The 16,833-nt window shown below is 32.4% G+C and overlaps 3 protein-coding genes across 3 annotated transcripts; 2 read left to right on the top strand and 1 right to left on the bottom strand.

Moving 5' to 3' along the window:
- On the top strand, nt 50-4,467 carry LOC109325338 (cytochrome c biogenesis protein CCS1, chloroplastic). Its single transcript, XM_019557636.1, has 8 exons — nt 50-573; nt 1,165-1,384; nt 1,471-1,582; nt 2,099-2,371; nt 2,579-2,844; nt 3,142-3,298; nt 3,375-3,458; nt 3,902-4,467. Exons 1-8 carry the CDS (start codon nt 147-149, stop codon nt 4,055-4,057), a joined length of 1,695 nt encoding a protein of 564 aa, XP_019413181.1. The 5' UTR covers nt 50-146; the 3' UTR covers nt 4,058-4,467.
- On the bottom strand, nt 6,508-9,742 carry LOC109325339 (4-hydroxy-3-methylbut-2-enyl diphosphate reductase, chloroplastic-like). Its single transcript, XM_019557637.1, has 10 exons — nt 9,487-9,742; nt 8,580-8,776; nt 8,222-8,401; nt 7,983-8,114; nt 7,801-7,875; nt 7,615-7,720; nt 7,361-7,455; nt 7,028-7,213; nt 6,844-6,930; nt 6,508-6,716 (listed from the first exon to the last, which is right to left on the bottom strand). The coding sequence occupies exons 1-10, from the start codon at nt 9,740-9,742 to the stop codon at nt 6,654-6,656; spliced, it is 1,377 nt and encodes a 458-aa protein (XP_019413182.1). The 3' UTR covers nt 6,508-6,653.
- LOC109325340 (methyltransferase-like protein 13) lies at nt 11,192-14,132 on the top strand. Its single transcript, XM_019557638.1, has 7 exons — nt 11,192-11,340; nt 11,436-11,532; nt 11,878-12,016; nt 12,576-12,658; nt 12,793-12,927; nt 13,007-13,111; nt 13,804-14,132. The coding sequence occupies exons 1-7, from the start codon at nt 11,264-11,266 to the stop codon at nt 13,930-13,932; spliced, it is 765 nt and encodes a 254-aa protein (XP_019413183.1). The 5' UTR covers nt 11,192-11,263; the 3' UTR covers nt 13,933-14,132.

Raw genomic sequence — 16,833 nt, forward strand, 5'->3', positions numbered from 1 at the left:
TGTAAGATATATAATAAAATAAAATAATATTAAAATATGTAGCTAGCATTTGGATAAAGTAACGAACCGGTGTGGTCGTTATGCTTCACAAAGTACAGAGCTTTCATCCTCTTCAACAGTGAGCTTCAAAGTCTTGAACTTGATCCATGACTCCCTTAAACTCCTCAAATCCATGTCTTCCCAAAACCCACTTCCTCAAAGTCTCAACCTTTGACCCTTTCTTCAAATTCAAATCATTCTCATTCAATACACATATTCCTCCAAACAGAGCTCATGCTCTTTCATTCACCATCAACTCTAAACTGAAAAGCTCTCAACATATCCAAAATGGGAAGAAGGGAGTGTCTCAGAAGATTGTCTTATCAGAAGTGTCCCCTCCTCCACTTACAGAGAGTAATGATGATATCAATGGTGGCAGTGGGAATGGAAATAAGAATGTTCCAGTGAAGTCAAGGAATAAGAGAGGTTTTTCTGGGTTGGTCAAGATGTTAAGTAAAAGGACATTGCAGATTCTCTCTAATTTGCCTTTGGCTATTGGGGAAATGTTCACCATTGCTGCTTTAATGGCTTTGGGTATATAATATATGCTTCAGTTTTCATTCCCCCCTCCTTTTCTATTTTTGAGAATCTGAATTAACCAGCTTTGTTTTGATCTTCAGTAGTTTCTAAAACTTTTCATAGTCTTAGAGGTTTTTGGTGGGTGGCAATTTTAATTTCTCAACTATTTTGGAAATTGCTTATGTTGTGTTTGTGCATGAAAGATAGGGAAACTTTAGGAGTTAGGATGAAAATCTTAAATTTGTATACACTCTCATGCATAGTTATCTTATAAATAAGTTTCCAGTTTAATTTTGATAAACCACCAATGTTGGGTTTTATGCACTATCAATCAATCATCCATTATTATTTGTGTAACTTTAAAGGTAGTTATTATATGTGGCAAGACATGATTCCATGAGATTTTAGTTATTGGGAGATTTAAGTGTCCACTACCAAAATACATCTCATCTAATGCAAAAGCTTCTTCAGTTTGAGGGTGAACTTTGAAAAGCCAAAGATATGCTATGTTGGTTTTTGACTTTCTATATAATCATTTACAATTGTTGTCTGTAACTGAGTTTTAATATGACTACACAATGACTAAAACTTAACCTTCCATGGCAGGAACTTTTATTGACCAAGGTGAAGCCCCTGACCATTATTTCCAGCAATTCCCTGAAGATCATCCTGTGTTAGGATTTTTTACTTGGAGATGGGTTCTAGCTCTTGGTTTCGATCACATGTATTCATCTCCCGTATTTCTTGGGATGTTGGTTCTCCTCGGTGCATCTCTCATGGCCTGCACTTACACAACACAGATCCCTCTAGTCAAGGTTTCAAGAAGGTTCGGTTTGTTTGTCTATTTTCTGCATTCATAATGTCTAAGTTTCGAAGTGTCTTGATCACTAAAGGCCTAATTTGTTTCAATAGATGGTCGTTTTTGCACTCTGCGGAGGCTATACGTAAACAGGAATTTTCAGAATCGTTGCCGAGAGCTTCAATCGAAGATGTTGGTACTATATTGATGGGATCTGGATATGAGGTTATAATATCATAACTCATGCTTAACTATTTGTTTCCTTTTATTTGCATCCTTTAAGATCCTTGGCACATACATTTGGGAAATGATTAACTATCAACCAGGAAAAAAATTCTTGTAGTTACTAGCCAACACTTAACCTGAATGATAGGAGGCCGGGATATGACGTGATACTGACACAAGGATATCGCAAATTCTTAGAATTATAGGGCAAAATATGGCTATGGTACAAGATATAAGATTAATTTAAGATTGAGATGAAAGCACAAATCTTAAAATAGAAGAATGAAGCTTTAAAAGTGAGCTTGTGTGATTGTAAACATAATAAAATATTAAGGTTTATTTAGCTATTGTGACATTTCCATCTATAATGGAGTAAATGTAAGAAGTTTTAGTATACAATTAGGATTGTTTGGAAATGTCTAATATGAATATGTTTCCGACATAGACAAGCTGACTATTTTAAAGTGTCCGCTTGAATGTTTTTTTTTGCTTTGACAAAGTGATTTTGGATTATAGATATTCTTGAAAGGACCATGTTTATATGCTTTTAAAGGGCTCGCGGGTCGGCTAGCCCCTATTGGAGTCCATATAGCAATGCTGCTGATAATGGCTGGAGGAACCCTTAGTGCCCTTGGGAGCTTCAAAGGTTCAGTCACTGTGCCCCAAGGGCTAAATTTTGTTGCCGGAGATGTTCTTGGTCCTACTGGTTTTCTCTCCTCCCCTAACGAGGATTTTAATACAGAGATTCATGTCAACAGATTCTACATGGATTATTATGATAGTGGAGAGGTAAATGCTGATTTTGTTTTCTATGGAATTTTAGTAATACAGATACTTAAAACTGAATAGTTCATGAAATTTCAACCTGAGAGATAAATGTAAAAAAAACTACGGTTTCGAGTTCTATCATTGTTTAGTCATATTTCAAATATGATGACAGCTTTCCTTGTGTTACCACTTTGATGTATGATTTGTTTTTTTGGGTTCATGTCACAGGTTTCACAGTTCCACACAGATCTTTCCCTCTTTAACATGGATGGGAAAGAAGTAATGAGGAAAACAATTAGTGTAAATGATCCTTTGAGATATGGTGGTATCACAATATACCAGACAGATTGGAGTATTTCGGCGCTGCAAATTCTTAAGAACAATGAAGGACCTTATAACTTGGCTATGGCACCTCTACAGATAAATGGAGATAAGAAACTTTATGGTACTTTTATGCCAGTTGGAGATAGTAACTCTTCTGATGTTAAAGGAATGTAAGTATTTGAAAATTTACTGTGACACGAAAGTATGATTTTCAATATTAGGAAGCTGAGAATATTGTTTTTAGGTGTGTTTTCTTTCAATTTTTTTACCTATCTTAATTTATGAGTAAGGAAGATAATTTTAAGATCTTCTGGCAACATAATATCAAAATTATGTAATTGGAAAAAAAAAATCTGGTACAGTTTTTTATTTAATTTTTTATCTATTCTCAGAATCAAGTCATTCTGACTTTTACCCTGAGTTTTAAGGGTGTCTCATTCTTTTTACTCTTTTCTGTTGAATTTTAGATCTATGCTTGCTCGTGATCTGCAGTCAATTGTCCTTTATGATGCGGACGGGAAATTCGCAGGAGTTAGGCGACCTAATTCAAAGCTCCCGATCAATATTAATGGCACAGAAATTGTCATTGTTGATGCAATAGGGAGTAGCGGCTTGGACTTGAAGGTGTCGCCTTAAACTTAACCACTCATTTTTCTTTAGCCAGTGAGTTGGTTTTTACCTTTGTTCGCTGTTTATGCAGACTGATCCAGGTGTACCAATTGTATATGCTGGGTTTGGTGCTCTAATGCTCACAACCTGCATCAGCTATTTATCTCATTCACAGGTGAAATTTCTGCTCAAACTTCTCAAGCATTATACTACTCAATACTCATATTTTAGTGCAATGGCTTTAGAAAAACATTGTTTGACTTGTTCCCCTTTTTTAATGTTGCTTACATTTTCAGTATTTTGCGACAAATGACAACGTATTTCTCGTTTGGATTATAGCATTGCTATGTCATCCTGAAAATTTCCCTTTAAAGACGGGGATTGCTGGCTGCGTGTATTTTGTTTAATAATAATGTCCATGTTTTGAAGCAGAACACAGTTGAATAAATAGCAGCCATATATGACTAAAAGAAAATAAGTCCATGACAATTAATGCAGGATTGGACTTGTACTTAAAATTGGCATAAAATATTTGCATTCTTAAAGCATAATGAACTTTCATTTTCAGCATTGAATTTTATACTAAAGCTGTTCATTTATTTCATGATCAATTGAAAGGTATGGGCATTACAAGATGGGACATCAGTGGTTATTGGAGGGAAGAGTAATAGAGCAAAGATGGAGTTTCCAGAGGAGATGAACCGCTTGCTTGACAAGGTTCCGGAAATAGTTCAATCATCTCGATCTGAACAAGCTGACGCCGTTAGCTTATAGCTTTTGAGACATCAAAATGAGAAAAGAAGACTCTTCAATTGGATGATAGCAACTTGCATGCATTAATAGCAATGATAAAGTACTTCTTTTGTTGCAAAAAAAGTGAGGATTTATAGCGAAATTCGCATATTGTTTGAGAATCAAATCGAAACCAATGTGACAAGGTGTCGACTTATTTGTCCTCTTTGGCTGATCAACCAAGGATTTTACAGATGGGCGAACGATACCTTGAAGAAGTATATGCCGAAATCTTTTGCAGCTCATTTGATATGACATTATTTTATTATAGGGCCAAATATCAAAAGCTCAAATGTCTTGTATTATTTTGACCCCTCACTTAAGTAAATAAAATTTGGATAGGTCCATAATGTATAGGTTGCAACTGCATGAAGATACACTAGTTTCCTTTACTTTTTATTGTACTAAGCATTCCATGCATTTGATAAGTGCATCTTCAATATCCTGTTTGAAATCCAAGTGTAACAAAAATTACTAAGAATTGAAGACTACAAGTTTTGTTAATTAGCAAAGTAAGGGAAGAGAAATTACATTGTCTAGTGTGGATGCACCAAATGTCACAGCCATTGTTATTGGACCCTTTGGCACAAAGTTTTGTTTCTACACCAACTCAAGCATGGTGCCTATGTACCATCTGTTTATGATTGGTTGAAAAAATGTTTTGAAGTCAAAAAATTAATAATTAATCATTTTTCTGACCAATTATATTTGATGGTATATGCAATGACACAATTTGTAAGACATCAGATGTGTAATAGACCAAAATAATGTAAACATTGTTCTCTCCTTATTATAAAAGATGTTTTTAACTTAAGAGTTTAATTCTTTTTAATTTTAAAAAAATAGTTTAATATTATATAATTATAATCTTTTTGGAAATTATGAAATTCCATAAATATATATTTATTATTTTTCATTAATAAATAAATGGTAAATAAGATAAATTCATAAAAGACAATAAATACTTTAAAGTAGCTTACCATAAATATTGTGTAAAGCTATCATCTCATTATATTTTTTCCTTTTTTTTAAATGACTTCCCTCTCTCCTCACCCCTCATTTAAGATTTGGAAAATGAGTGGTTGAACTTTTGCTTTTTTGGTGTATTTACTTTTCAGCTCCAAAGTGTTCAAACTTTGAGTGCTCTTGTTTCAAAGACTAAAGGAAATTAAGTGGTTGTATATAAAATCACACTGTCTCTTTTGTATGAATACAGGAAATTAAGGTGAAGCTTGGTGACAAATATATGTGTATATGTTTATGGTATACTTCGTTTATTAGTTGATTTTTTAGCCTATTGTAAATGTATGTGCATCATGTCCTATATGCTATAAGTCTTTAATATCTGTATACATCTATTGTCTCACAAGTTGTGCTACTGTATATACCATTCGCTATTATTGGTTAGAAAAATAGTTAATTATTAATTTTTTAACTTAAATATATTTTTTCAACCAATCATAAACTGATAGTGCATGCAGTTGTACAATTTATAGGACAACATATGTACTCCCCTTTAATATAATATAAGCTTCTTGCACTGTATTTTATTTATTTATTAAAAACACCAAATTTTACATGAAAAAATCATAACTTATCCATTTTTTCACCAACTATCCTAGATTTTAATCTGCTGAATATATATGTTTAACAGAACTTGAATTTCTGCTAAACGTTTCCATGCATAAAACTAAACATTGTTTAGTGACATACATGGCTTAAGAAAAACAATAGTGTTTGACTTAGCCCTTTTTTCCAATGTAGCTTACATTTTCAGTCTTTTAGATAAATGACAGTGACTTTGTCTTGGATTGTTTGAATAATAATATTTCTATGCCAATCAAAGAGGTAGACCGATGCCTATAAGCATTTTGATAAATAATAATGTCAATGTTAATACATCACATACATTGAACAAATAGCACCACATATATGACTAAAAGAAAAGAAATTGGTGACATTTAACGCATGTTTGGACTAATACTAAAAAATTGGCATATAATATTTGATTTCTTATAGCTTAAGCGAACATTCATTGCCACATGCAATTGTATATTAAACTGTTTATTCATTTCTTGGTCAATTCAAAGTTGTTATGTCTTGTATCATTTTGGCCCCAAATTGAAAATTTGTTAGGTGCATAATGTGCATGAAGTTCCCACTTGTCTTTAAGTTTTATTGTTAGGTGCATAATAATTTAGCTCAATGTTTTATCAATGAACATGATTTATAATAAAACATTATGACATCGTTCGATTTATATGATTGACCTCACCTTGTAGGATAAAGACTCGGTTGTTGTATTAAGATTCCCTTCATTTTGTGGCGTGGCCATAATCCGAGTTATATTTTCATCTCGTTGTAGCCAAAATTTACAAATGTAACGTTAATAACACTGAGCTGGTAGATTGTTTTAGACAAGTAATACCAAATAATGATACGTCAGCAAGCAACATTTATAAAATTTTATTTGACTTTAACCTATGTTATTGATACATTATACATTGCAAGAGATAGTAATAGAACCTCTGAGATGAGATCTTTGTTTCATTTAAACATTGATAATGTATGTACTTTACTAGAGTTGCAGTGCCTCTTCACGTTTTAAGTCAAACACTTTGGTAAGTGCATCTTCAACAGCCTGTTTCAAATCCAAGAACATGATATTATTAGAAGGAAATGACCCCTAAATGATTGCTCAGCATTTGATATAGCATTTGCAAGGCTACAAGTTTTTATCAATTCACAGACAAGGAAAGATAAATTACCTTGTCCGGTGTGGATGCGCCAGAAGTCACGCCGATTGTTATTGGACCTGCTGGCAGAAAGTTTTCTTTTTCCACCAGTTCGCCGTGCTGATAAGCCAAAAAGTAAACATCATTGTTGAAAATGAAGGCTGAAAAAAGCTAGTAACAATTGACAAAGTATAAATCTCTATTTATCAATTCTTACATTCAACTTGTGTGATATTCTGTTTCCTGGACCAATTCTTTGCTCACTGTCAATCCAGTACGAAGGAATTCCACGCTCCTCGGCTATCTCTTGCAGGTGTGATGTATTGCTTGAGTTCCATCCACCAACTACCAAGATCAGATCCAAATCTTTCTCCACCAGCTTGTACATTGCATCTTGTCTCTCCTGAAAGAATATTCAATTCAACTGTTGATTAGAATGAATACATAAGTATATTTTGCATGCTGACAACTAACAATTGGCTTTAAAAATGCTGCAACCACTTTCTAACTAATCCAAAATAAGCATCAAAGACTAGAGAAGACAAACTACCTGGGTAGCATCACAAATTGTGTTGAAGCTTATGAAGTGCTCGTTGACTTTTTCTACACCAAATTTGCGCATCATAGTCCTCTCCAATAGTTTCCCTGTGAAATGATCAGTAAAATAAATATCACAAGTATTAGCGCATATGTAATTTACAAAGACATACAATTTGAGTTCACCAGAGAGAGAGAGATCGTGTAATATTAAGTAACTGATCAGTTTTCACACACCCTCCCCCAAGAAAATGTAAAAAAACTAACCAATTTCTTCAGTCTCTCCCTTCAGCATTGTTGTCTGATTTGCAATGCCTAATTTTATCAGGTCATTGTCTGGATCAAAGCCTTCAGAAACTGCAAATTTAAATTTCTGCCACCAAAAATAAATGCATGACAATGATGACCAGAGGACTTTGAAAGCAAGATTAATCACATGACAGGAAACCATACCTCTAAAAATGCTTCTTTGGTTGAACTGGAGCCATTTAACTCACCACCAAGAACATAGTCACAGACATATTCAGCCTGGATAAAGAGTTACGAAATATGCAAATTTAGAACAAATTTCTTCACGTTAACGCATTCACCAAACATATACAGAAGTTGAGCATTATTAGGAACTCAGGACAAACCTCTGCCATATTCTTCACGATAACATACTTTCCAGCAAAAGATGCAGTTGCCACAGTTTCCTCATGGCTATATTTACCATGAATTATTGAGGTATAATCTCCTTTCTTGTGCTTTTCAACACTATTCCATACCTTCAACGATTTATTGAAAACATAATCTCAATATTTCATGTTGCAAGGTATATGAATTGTAATTAAGCAAATCAGCACACTAGAAGTCCATCATTACAAATGAATACCTTCGAAACCCATGGGCAAGTTGTATCGACAATTTGAACATTTTTGTCACTCAAAGTCAACATCTCATCCACTGCTGCCCCAAAAGCGGGCAATATGACTACATCACCCTTGTTGACAACCTCAAATTGCTTTTTTCCTCCCTCCACGGGGATGGTCTGCACTTCCATCTCCTCCAGACGCTGCATATTACGAATTAAAAAGATGGAGTTTACAAGAAATAAGACAGTGATCAAGAAATTCTACCAATTTGAGTATATATTTCAGGACATCAATCCATTTTTACCAACTCCATGAGCTGTAAGATATACGAATTAAAAAATCGTGATCATGGATGGAAATAGGGAAATATGAAGAGACCTTATTAACTGTTGGGTTGTGAATGATTTCATTGGTAAGCCATAGTGACTCAGTTGGGAACTGTTTCCTCGCCTCATAAGCAATTTGAACAGCTCTCTCAACTCCCCAACAAAAGCCATAGGCTTCAGCTAGCCTCACGGTGACGTTGCCCCATGTATACTCATACCCGTTTTCCTTCAACGTCTTAATGATGTCACCTGAAGAAAACATTAAACACACAAAATCACTACACAAACACACAAATAACAAAAGACAACACATCTGAGTTCTGAAGAAACCAGCAAACAGAAGTAACTCCCAATAACAGCATAGGCATAAAGCATATCCAAAAAAGCTTAAAACTAATTTTCAGCTCAATGAAATGAAATGGAATAAATAACTAGATAATCCACAAAGAAATTAAAACAATTGATTAAAACTATCCAATTTATCCACTATTTTGCAAAAATTAAACACATGCAAACATGCCCATTAGAAAACAACAAACTTTTTTACGGCATACGATTCATAAGCACTTCAAAAGAAGCTTAACACTAAGTGCATGTATGGGAAATATGGAATTATGAATTTTTGAGAAAACAGCATTTTCTTTTATAAAAAAAAACATGTTTCTGGTATAACAACCTCATCTGTTAGGCATCTTTGATTTCATGACAAAAAAAGCTATTTATATGGGGAAAAGCGATTTAAACAAGCTTGAAAAGCTTATATAAAAAAATTAGATTTTTTTTAAGATCAAACACATTTCAAGTGATTTTTTTAAATAGATAATCCGGATAACTATCCAAACACACCCAAATCCTCATCTGAATTACCATGAAATTAAAAAAATGAAATGCTTAAAAAATAATTGAGATAAAAAAACGATGAAAGAAGCGAATTTGATGCAGAAAAATGAGAGACATACTTGCTTGGTACTCGCGATTTAGGAGCTGGAGTGTCTCTTCCTTGTGACCGAAACCTTTGCGATTATAATTCTTGCTCCTAGTCAAGTTCTTCCTGAACACCTTTGCATCGAAATCCGAATCAGCCACCGCCGGAGTGGAGTCGCCGGAGCATCGGAGGGAGAAAGGTTTCCGGGTTTGAATTCTGATGAGATTTTCCGGCACGGCGAGGTTGGTTCTAGTTAAAGGGAGAAGGCAGATATGAGCGGAGACAGACATGTTGTTGAATTGGAAGATAGAGAGAATTAGAAGAATGTGAAGAATAAAGGATGAACTATGAAGAATGGAGAATGAAGAGTGGTGTTTGTGGGAGAAGCTGTTTATTTCAACTTTTCCCAACTCTTGACCAGGTAGTTATTTTAACATTGATGTTATTAATCACAAAAATATTATTTTTATTTTTATTTGGGTCTCACAATATTTATATTTTTTTTATTTTTTATTGAATAAAAATAAGAATTGTTCTTATTTAGGAACAAAAATTAGATTGTAAGAATGATATATTGGAGAACAAAATAAAAAAGTTTTTGTTTCGTTGAGAACAACGATTATAATTGCTGAGAGAGAAAAAAAAGATATATACACCAACATTGAGAAAAAATTATATTATCATTCTATTGCTTATTGTTTATATTTAATTATTATCGACTCATTTTTAAATAGAAGTAATATAAATAAATAGTGGATAATGTATTAATAATTATAAATGTTTAGGGCTTGGATATTAGTGTAGGAAAAAATTAATCCAACCAATACTGCAAGAGAGATTTTTAATAGTATTCATATATTATTTTTTAGCAATTTTTCAATATAAAAAATATATATGAATGATGGAGATTGTATTAGAAAAACTACACCAAAAACATATAAATATTAAAATGGAAATATACATTTATATGTATATTTAAATTATTAATAAATGTTGTAACAAAAAAACCATTGTAATAAAAAAAAATTATTAATAAATGTTCTTAAAATGACTTATATATTTAGTGGAACATGGTCAAACCATATGAGGATAAGATAATGCTTTTCGAAGCACTGGAAAACGTAAAATTATACATAGGATAATGAACAAGACATGGTGGTAAATATTAAATTTTTATTCTTAATCTTAAAATTGTTGATAATCTTAGTTTTCTACTTTGCTTGTACGGGTTGCTTTGTCATGGATTTTCTGGCGGGGGATTTACAAGCTATATTAAATTTCAAAATGCCTTAACAAGCTCAATTTTGGGTAAGAGAGCAACGTTAGTAGATGCTTATTATTTCAAAATTGTTATGGGTACAAGTTAAATAAAGTATTGTATATATTTAAGCAAGCACCAAGTGTTTGATATGAAAAAATGCAGAATTTCACTTACAAAATGGGTACTCAAGTTTGTTTGTGAAAGAACAAGATACTAAGCTAACTAGTGTGCTATAGTGTATGATATGTAATGTCTTATTGCAGATGTCAAAGAAATCGAATAATTAATTTCTTGATTATCTTAGAGTCTAGCGAGGTTTTACACAACTAGACTAACACATTGTTAGTTATGTATGTTTACGTTTTGATAAAAATAAAATAACATAAAATGGTTTATAATAAAAAAAGTGTTTGGTAAAAATAAAGAAAGAGTAAAGTAACATTTATATTTAATATTTAGAATTTGACTTGGATGGTGTTGAGTAGTTTTATTAGGGTTTGCAATTGAAGTTGGAAGAGAATCCGAATTAGAAGAGGTGTGTGAGATTTGAATGGATAGAACAGCAGCACCAGGTCAAAGCCACACAACACCTTCAACTGCTTTAGCGTACCTTAATCCTCGCTACTGGTAATCATTAACTCAAATCTTCATTTTTATTTTTTGAATTATTATAAATTTCAATTCACTACCATTATTACCATTTTCTGCATTCATTATAATAGGGATGAAAGGTTTTCTGAGGAGGAGCAATATGAGTGGTTCAAGGATTATTCCCATTTTCGCCACCTCATTCATTCTCATCTTACACCCAATTGTTCCGTAAGACTCTCACTCTCTACCTGCATTCGGATTTGTATTACTGTTAGGTTTTTGCATTTTTAAACAATTCAATTTCATGGTTTTTGCATCATGAATGGGAATAATCAAACATATGATTCCATTGGTTAAACACAACTTAATTGAGAATTGTTTATCACATCAGAGCCTATAGCGGAATCCTAACCTATTTTCATAAGCTCATCTAAACATTTGATTAATTGCTTATTTTACAAGATAAGCCAGAATAAGGTGTTCTAAACGCCCCTGAACGACGACGACACATGTGTTAATGGGCTGTGTTCTCTGGTTGTCCTTTGTTAATGGAATATAGGTAATATCGTGCAGGTCCTGGAGCTTGGATGTGGAAACTCACAAATGTGTGAAGAGTTGCATAAGGATGGAGCAACTGACTTAACATGCATTGACCTATCACATGTTGCTGTCGACAACATGCAAAGACGGTTACTTTCCCGTGGATTGAAAGGTTAGTTTGCTACTCATCAGATCACCTAGGCAAGTAAAATCATCTGCTATGCTACTTGCATGTTGATATGTGCTTCTATTAGAATGCATTCTGGATTATTCTGGGCTGCAATTATTTGTCTGCCTAGGAAAGGTATATACCTGAATGAGTGGATTTTCCCCAAAGAGCTAGGGGGTTTGACCTTAGTGTTTAAGTTTAAACCCAACATGTGAATGTGTGCACACAGAGAACTGTCTAACAGAGTTATCTTAGTTGACTAATGGGACTTCATTCCTAATGCTTGGATTTCTCGTACTGAAAATAATGAAAATGAAAAAGAAAAAAAAAACCCCATGTACTGGTCGACATTGAAGAGGCATATTAGTGTATATTAAGAAAAATCTACAACCTTGCTTGAATGATGAGAGGATATGAATTTTGCTTTATTATATATATATATGTATGTATGATTGTTTTGCTGACTATTAATATTAATTTTGTCATATAATCATGTTATGCTAATTTTTATGTTATGTAACTATTTATTTATTTTTTTGCATGTTTTCATTTCTGTGATTAGACATAAAAGTGCTGCAAGCTGATATGCTAGAGCTACCTTTTGGCGATGAGTGTTTTGATTTGGTTATTGAGAAAGGAACTATGGTAAATTAAATGATTTCGTTGACCTATCATGGAAGTCTGGCTTCATATTCTATACTAATAATCATGACTCCTAAATCATCAAATCTTTAAAAATTTAAGTGTTGAATGTGAATTTGTTATATTTGATTTTGAAGGATGTATTATTCGTGGACAGTGGTGACCCGTGGAATCCAAAGCCTGAAACTATATCCAAGGTCATGGCAACATTGAAAGGTGTTCACAGAGTTTTGAAAGCAAATGGCATATTTATCTCAATAACTTTTGGCCAGGTTTCCACAATGAACTGTTAGATTTGTCTCTCTTTTAATGGGTACTTATGTGATTCTAATTTATATAAAATACATGCAGCCACATTTCAGGCGTCCTATATTTAATGCACCAGATTTCAGCTGGTCTGTTGAGTGGACTACTTTTGGTGAAACTTTTCACTATTTTGTCTATGTTCTGAAGAAGGTTAGTCTATATAACCTCACTTTTTTATTTTCTTATGATAAAATCATGTTTGCTTGTTCCTGTGTAGTACTGTATTGTTGCCTAGACTTGAACAAGTGACTTATACCAAAAGCTCCTCATATACCATTATTTTTTAGACTGAACTCATATTAGTCCTTCAAAGATATATGCTACATCACATTAGCAAATTGGTCCTTCAGTGATAAGTGATGTCATTATTTATCCTTAATTGAACATTTTGTTGTCATTTTAAGGACTACTTTGATGGTAAAATGTCACATTGAAGGATCAATTTGATATTGTTCACGTAGAACTAACTCAGCATATATATAAAGAGACGAGCCCTTGGAGTATCGAAATAGGCATTTAATCCTTTTTATCTTTAGAAAAATGCATTTGAGAGCTAGTTCTTGCAATGATTAAGAAAACGATGCTTTTATTCCTTATGACAAATTTCTGCTAGAGTCAATGACAGTACAAGTCTAGGGGAGGGGGATTCAGGCCTGGTTCCCAATACTGATAGGGATTCAGGTTACCGCCCGACTATTGCACAATGCCCAAATTGTTTCTTTGTGGCTCTGGTCTATTATAGGTTTATGCTTAACAGATTAACAGGTTGATAAGGATAGTGAAATATATACTTGTGGTTTTACTGATCTGCATTGTCTGTGTTAACCACAATTATTTTTCAGGGACAAAGATCGTCATATGAGGACATACCGGTTAAGAGGTTTGAGGTGCCACATGTTAATCTACTTCATGAAGAGTTAGAAAGTGAAGATTTTGCTTTCCTAATCAATGTTGATGAGTTGAATTGTTAGGCTGTGTTGCATTTAGTTTTGTTATCAATTTAGTTTCTTTTCCTAGATGCAATTTTGATTCACTTTGTAAGAATACAAGTATCCTTAAGCATGTTGATGTTGTACCAAAATAGTAATTCTAACTGTCTCCTCTAAAATCAGCTCAATTGGTTATGTTGCAGAACATGAAGTGTCCAAATAAGCTCTTTGATCCGTTTTCATTCCCTTCTTCCCTATCATCTTCTCTTTGTAAAGCATCACATGAGTCTTGCCATTAGATAACAACAATGCATTTTAGTCCCTCATATTTTTTTTTGACCTTACTAGTCTAGTTATTCAAAAAAGAAAAGATCTAAAATGGTCCCAAAAATTTCGAATGTAGGTCAAATTAGTCATTTTAACATGTTTTACAATGTTAGGGACTAATTTGACCCATAAAAGAACTAATTTGATTCACATTTGAATTTTTTAGGACCATTTTAGATCTTCTCTTTTTTAAAGGACTAAACTAGTAAAGTTGAAAAATATGAGGCTAAAATGAGTATTTGCTCTAATCGAAATAAAAGATAAAAGAGATAAAATGTAGTATAAATAAAAAAAATTATTGTAATGAAAAAAATGAAAAACTAATTTTTGATATTCAAATTCAGAACGAGGGTCTACATAAGTCGCTGAGTATGGCACATGCAAAGCTTTATTTCTGATACTATTTGGCAGGCTGTAAACCATTTTTTATAAATGCATGTTGGACCGGACTGAGACCGGGGAGCTTCCCAACCACCGGGTTGTTCCATTGTTACATGGGTATGGGAAGAGTAAAGAGTCACAAGTGAGACACCACATCTTAAACCAAAACCTTAATGCATTAGTTCCATGGTCTTTCCTTCTTATAAACTCTTTCACTTCTCCCCGCATATCCAATGTGAGACTTCACACTTGAATAAACCCAACACTATGTGTATTGTATTTTTATTCATCTTTCCTTTTTTTATGTGAGTTTTCCTAGACTTATTTAATTATAAATACACGTTTATACAACTACACTTGTATATTTTATTTTTATTCATTTTTTCTTATTTAATGGTTTTTGTCACTTATTAATAAATTACTTATTTTAATCTTTTAAAATTATTCCAAGTTTATCATTTATGTCAACACGTTAAAATCCCTTCTCTCATTGTCGTTGAATTTTTGTGTGATGATACTTGAATAATTTCCTTCAGACTTCATATTGCACCAATTTGGTATTAAACTTGAGAAAAATAGCTATTTTTAGTATTTTTTTACACTGGAGAAAGACTTCATAGCGCACCAATTTGGTCCTTATAAAATACAAAGTGGTTAGCAAATGTATTAAACTTGACCAACATAGGTTGGTTTAAGTGATACATGTTTGATTTCCCTTAAGTAAAATCTTGAGTTCGAGTCTTGTAGATGAAAAAAATGTCTGCTGGAAGAGTTAGCTCCACATATCTATGTATATTTCCGACTTAAACATGATCGCCTACAGTGTGAGAATAACAGTGAGAAATAAACAAAAACATTAAACTTGAGAAAAATAAGTTATTTTTAGTATTTTTTTGACACCTAACAAAGATTATATTGATTCATATTCACAATATTTGAATGCTACTTTGAGTTTTTATTTTCTAACATAATTTCTACGCACAAAACATATTGATATGAATATATAATGAGAATTTTTTCCATATGTGAGCTTTATGGGACATAATTTCTACGCACAAAACATTTTGCATATTTGTTGATGTTAATGATGTTAATAAGACATTTTATTTGGTTATCAAATGTATGTTTAACCTATTTTCTATTGGGAGACAGACATCCAATATATAACAAGGGACATTTCTTAATTTGTTTGCAAATTGAATTTAAGAGAATAAATAAAATGAATAAAAAAGCTTCATAATTATCTCCCAAATATATTTCATATCTGAAGTGCATTATTTCATTTTCCTTTAATTTCAACTCCCAAATCAATCTTTAAATACTTCAAATGCATTTGGGGAAGGTCTTGGTTCAATTGCAAGCTAAAATTTGAAGACATTTAGTAATTTTGTAATTCACATACATAATCTTTAGATAGTGAAATAAACATATGAAAAAGAGCAAGTATACCAACTCTCGTGATTCTCCCAATCTCCCTAAACATATTTGGCAATCACAATTCCCCCCAAATAGCAATGTATACGATCCCTGTTAAAAAATAGTAATAAACAAACGAATAAGATGTTGATTACACTACAAGTGTTTTTTAATCATCTGATTTATTAATTATCATTGATTTTCAAACAAAAGTAATATAAATTAATTATGAGTGATGTATTGATAATGTAAAAAACTTTACACTATAAATATACAAATTTTAAACTTTACACTTAGTAGATTAACTTCAACCTTCCAACTCTAATTAGTTTGATGTACGTGCTAGAAGTGTGGAGAGCACGGAGGAAACATTATTGTGAAGTATAATAAAAAGTAAAGTTATATAACATTATTCACCAATTTTCTTACTCATAGAATAAACAATAAAGTGACATATATCTTAAACTAATATTTTGTTTATTTATTAATGATTCAGTTTGGATTTGAAGGATGCTAAAAAGAAACTCCTATTCTATCTGAAAGAGGAAACAATCAATTATTAATTTCCAATTATTGTGTTTGTAAAAGCAAAAAAGGAAAGAGAAAATAATATGTACACCAAATTTTCAGGTTATCACTATATCATTCATTACCACTTATTCTTAATCGTTAATGACTTTTAACTTTTAAATAAAATAATATAAATGAATGATGAATAATTGCCTGTACAAATTTTTATATTATTTATGTATTAATATTATTTCAAAAGGCAAGAGATTACAAATGAGTGTTAAATCTATGCATCGATAATATCAAATA

This window comes from Lupinus angustifolius, chromosome LG13 (assembly GCF_001865875.1).
Source record: "Lupinus angustifolius cultivar Tanjil chromosome LG13, LupAngTanjil_v1.0, whole genome shotgun sequence".
Taxonomy (NCBI): Eukaryota; Viridiplantae; Streptophyta; class Magnoliopsida; order Fabales; family Fabaceae; genus Lupinus; species Lupinus angustifolius.

Coding starts and splice junctions, on each gene's coding strand:
- LOC109325338 (XM_019557636.1), top strand. CDS start 147: ATGACTCCCTTAAACTCCTCAAATCCATGTCTTCCCAAAACCCACTTC. Junction 574..1,164: donor TGCTGCTTTAATGGCTTTGG/GTATATAATATA, acceptor CTTCCATGGCAG/GAACTTTTATTGACCAAGGT. Junction 1,583..2,098: donor TGATGGGATCTGGATATGAG/GTTATAATATCA, acceptor TTTGGATTATAG/ATATTCTTGAAAGGACCATG.
- LOC109325339 (XM_019557637.1), bottom strand. CDS start 9,742: ATGTCTGTCTCCGCTCATATCTGCCTTCTCCCTTTAACTAGAACCAAC. Junction 8,777..9,486: donor AAATCGCGAGTACCAAGCAA/GTATGTCTCTCA, acceptor TGTTTTCTTCAG/GTGACATCATTAAGACGTTG. Junction 7,876..7,982: donor TCGTGAAGAATATGGCAGAG/GTTTGTCCTGAG, acceptor CTCTTTATCCAG/GCTGAATATGTCTGTGACTA.
- LOC109325340 (XM_019557638.1), top strand. CDS start 11,264: ATGGATAGAACAGCAGCACCAGGTCAAAGCCACACAACACCTTCAACT. Junction 11,533..11,877: donor ATCTTACACCCAATTGTTCC/GTAAGACTCTCA, acceptor AATATCGTGCAG/GTCCTGGAGCTTGGATGTGG. Junction 12,017..12,575: donor ACTTTCCCGTGGATTGAAAG/GTTAGTTTGCTA, acceptor TTCTGTGATTAG/ACATAAAAGTGCTGCAAGCT.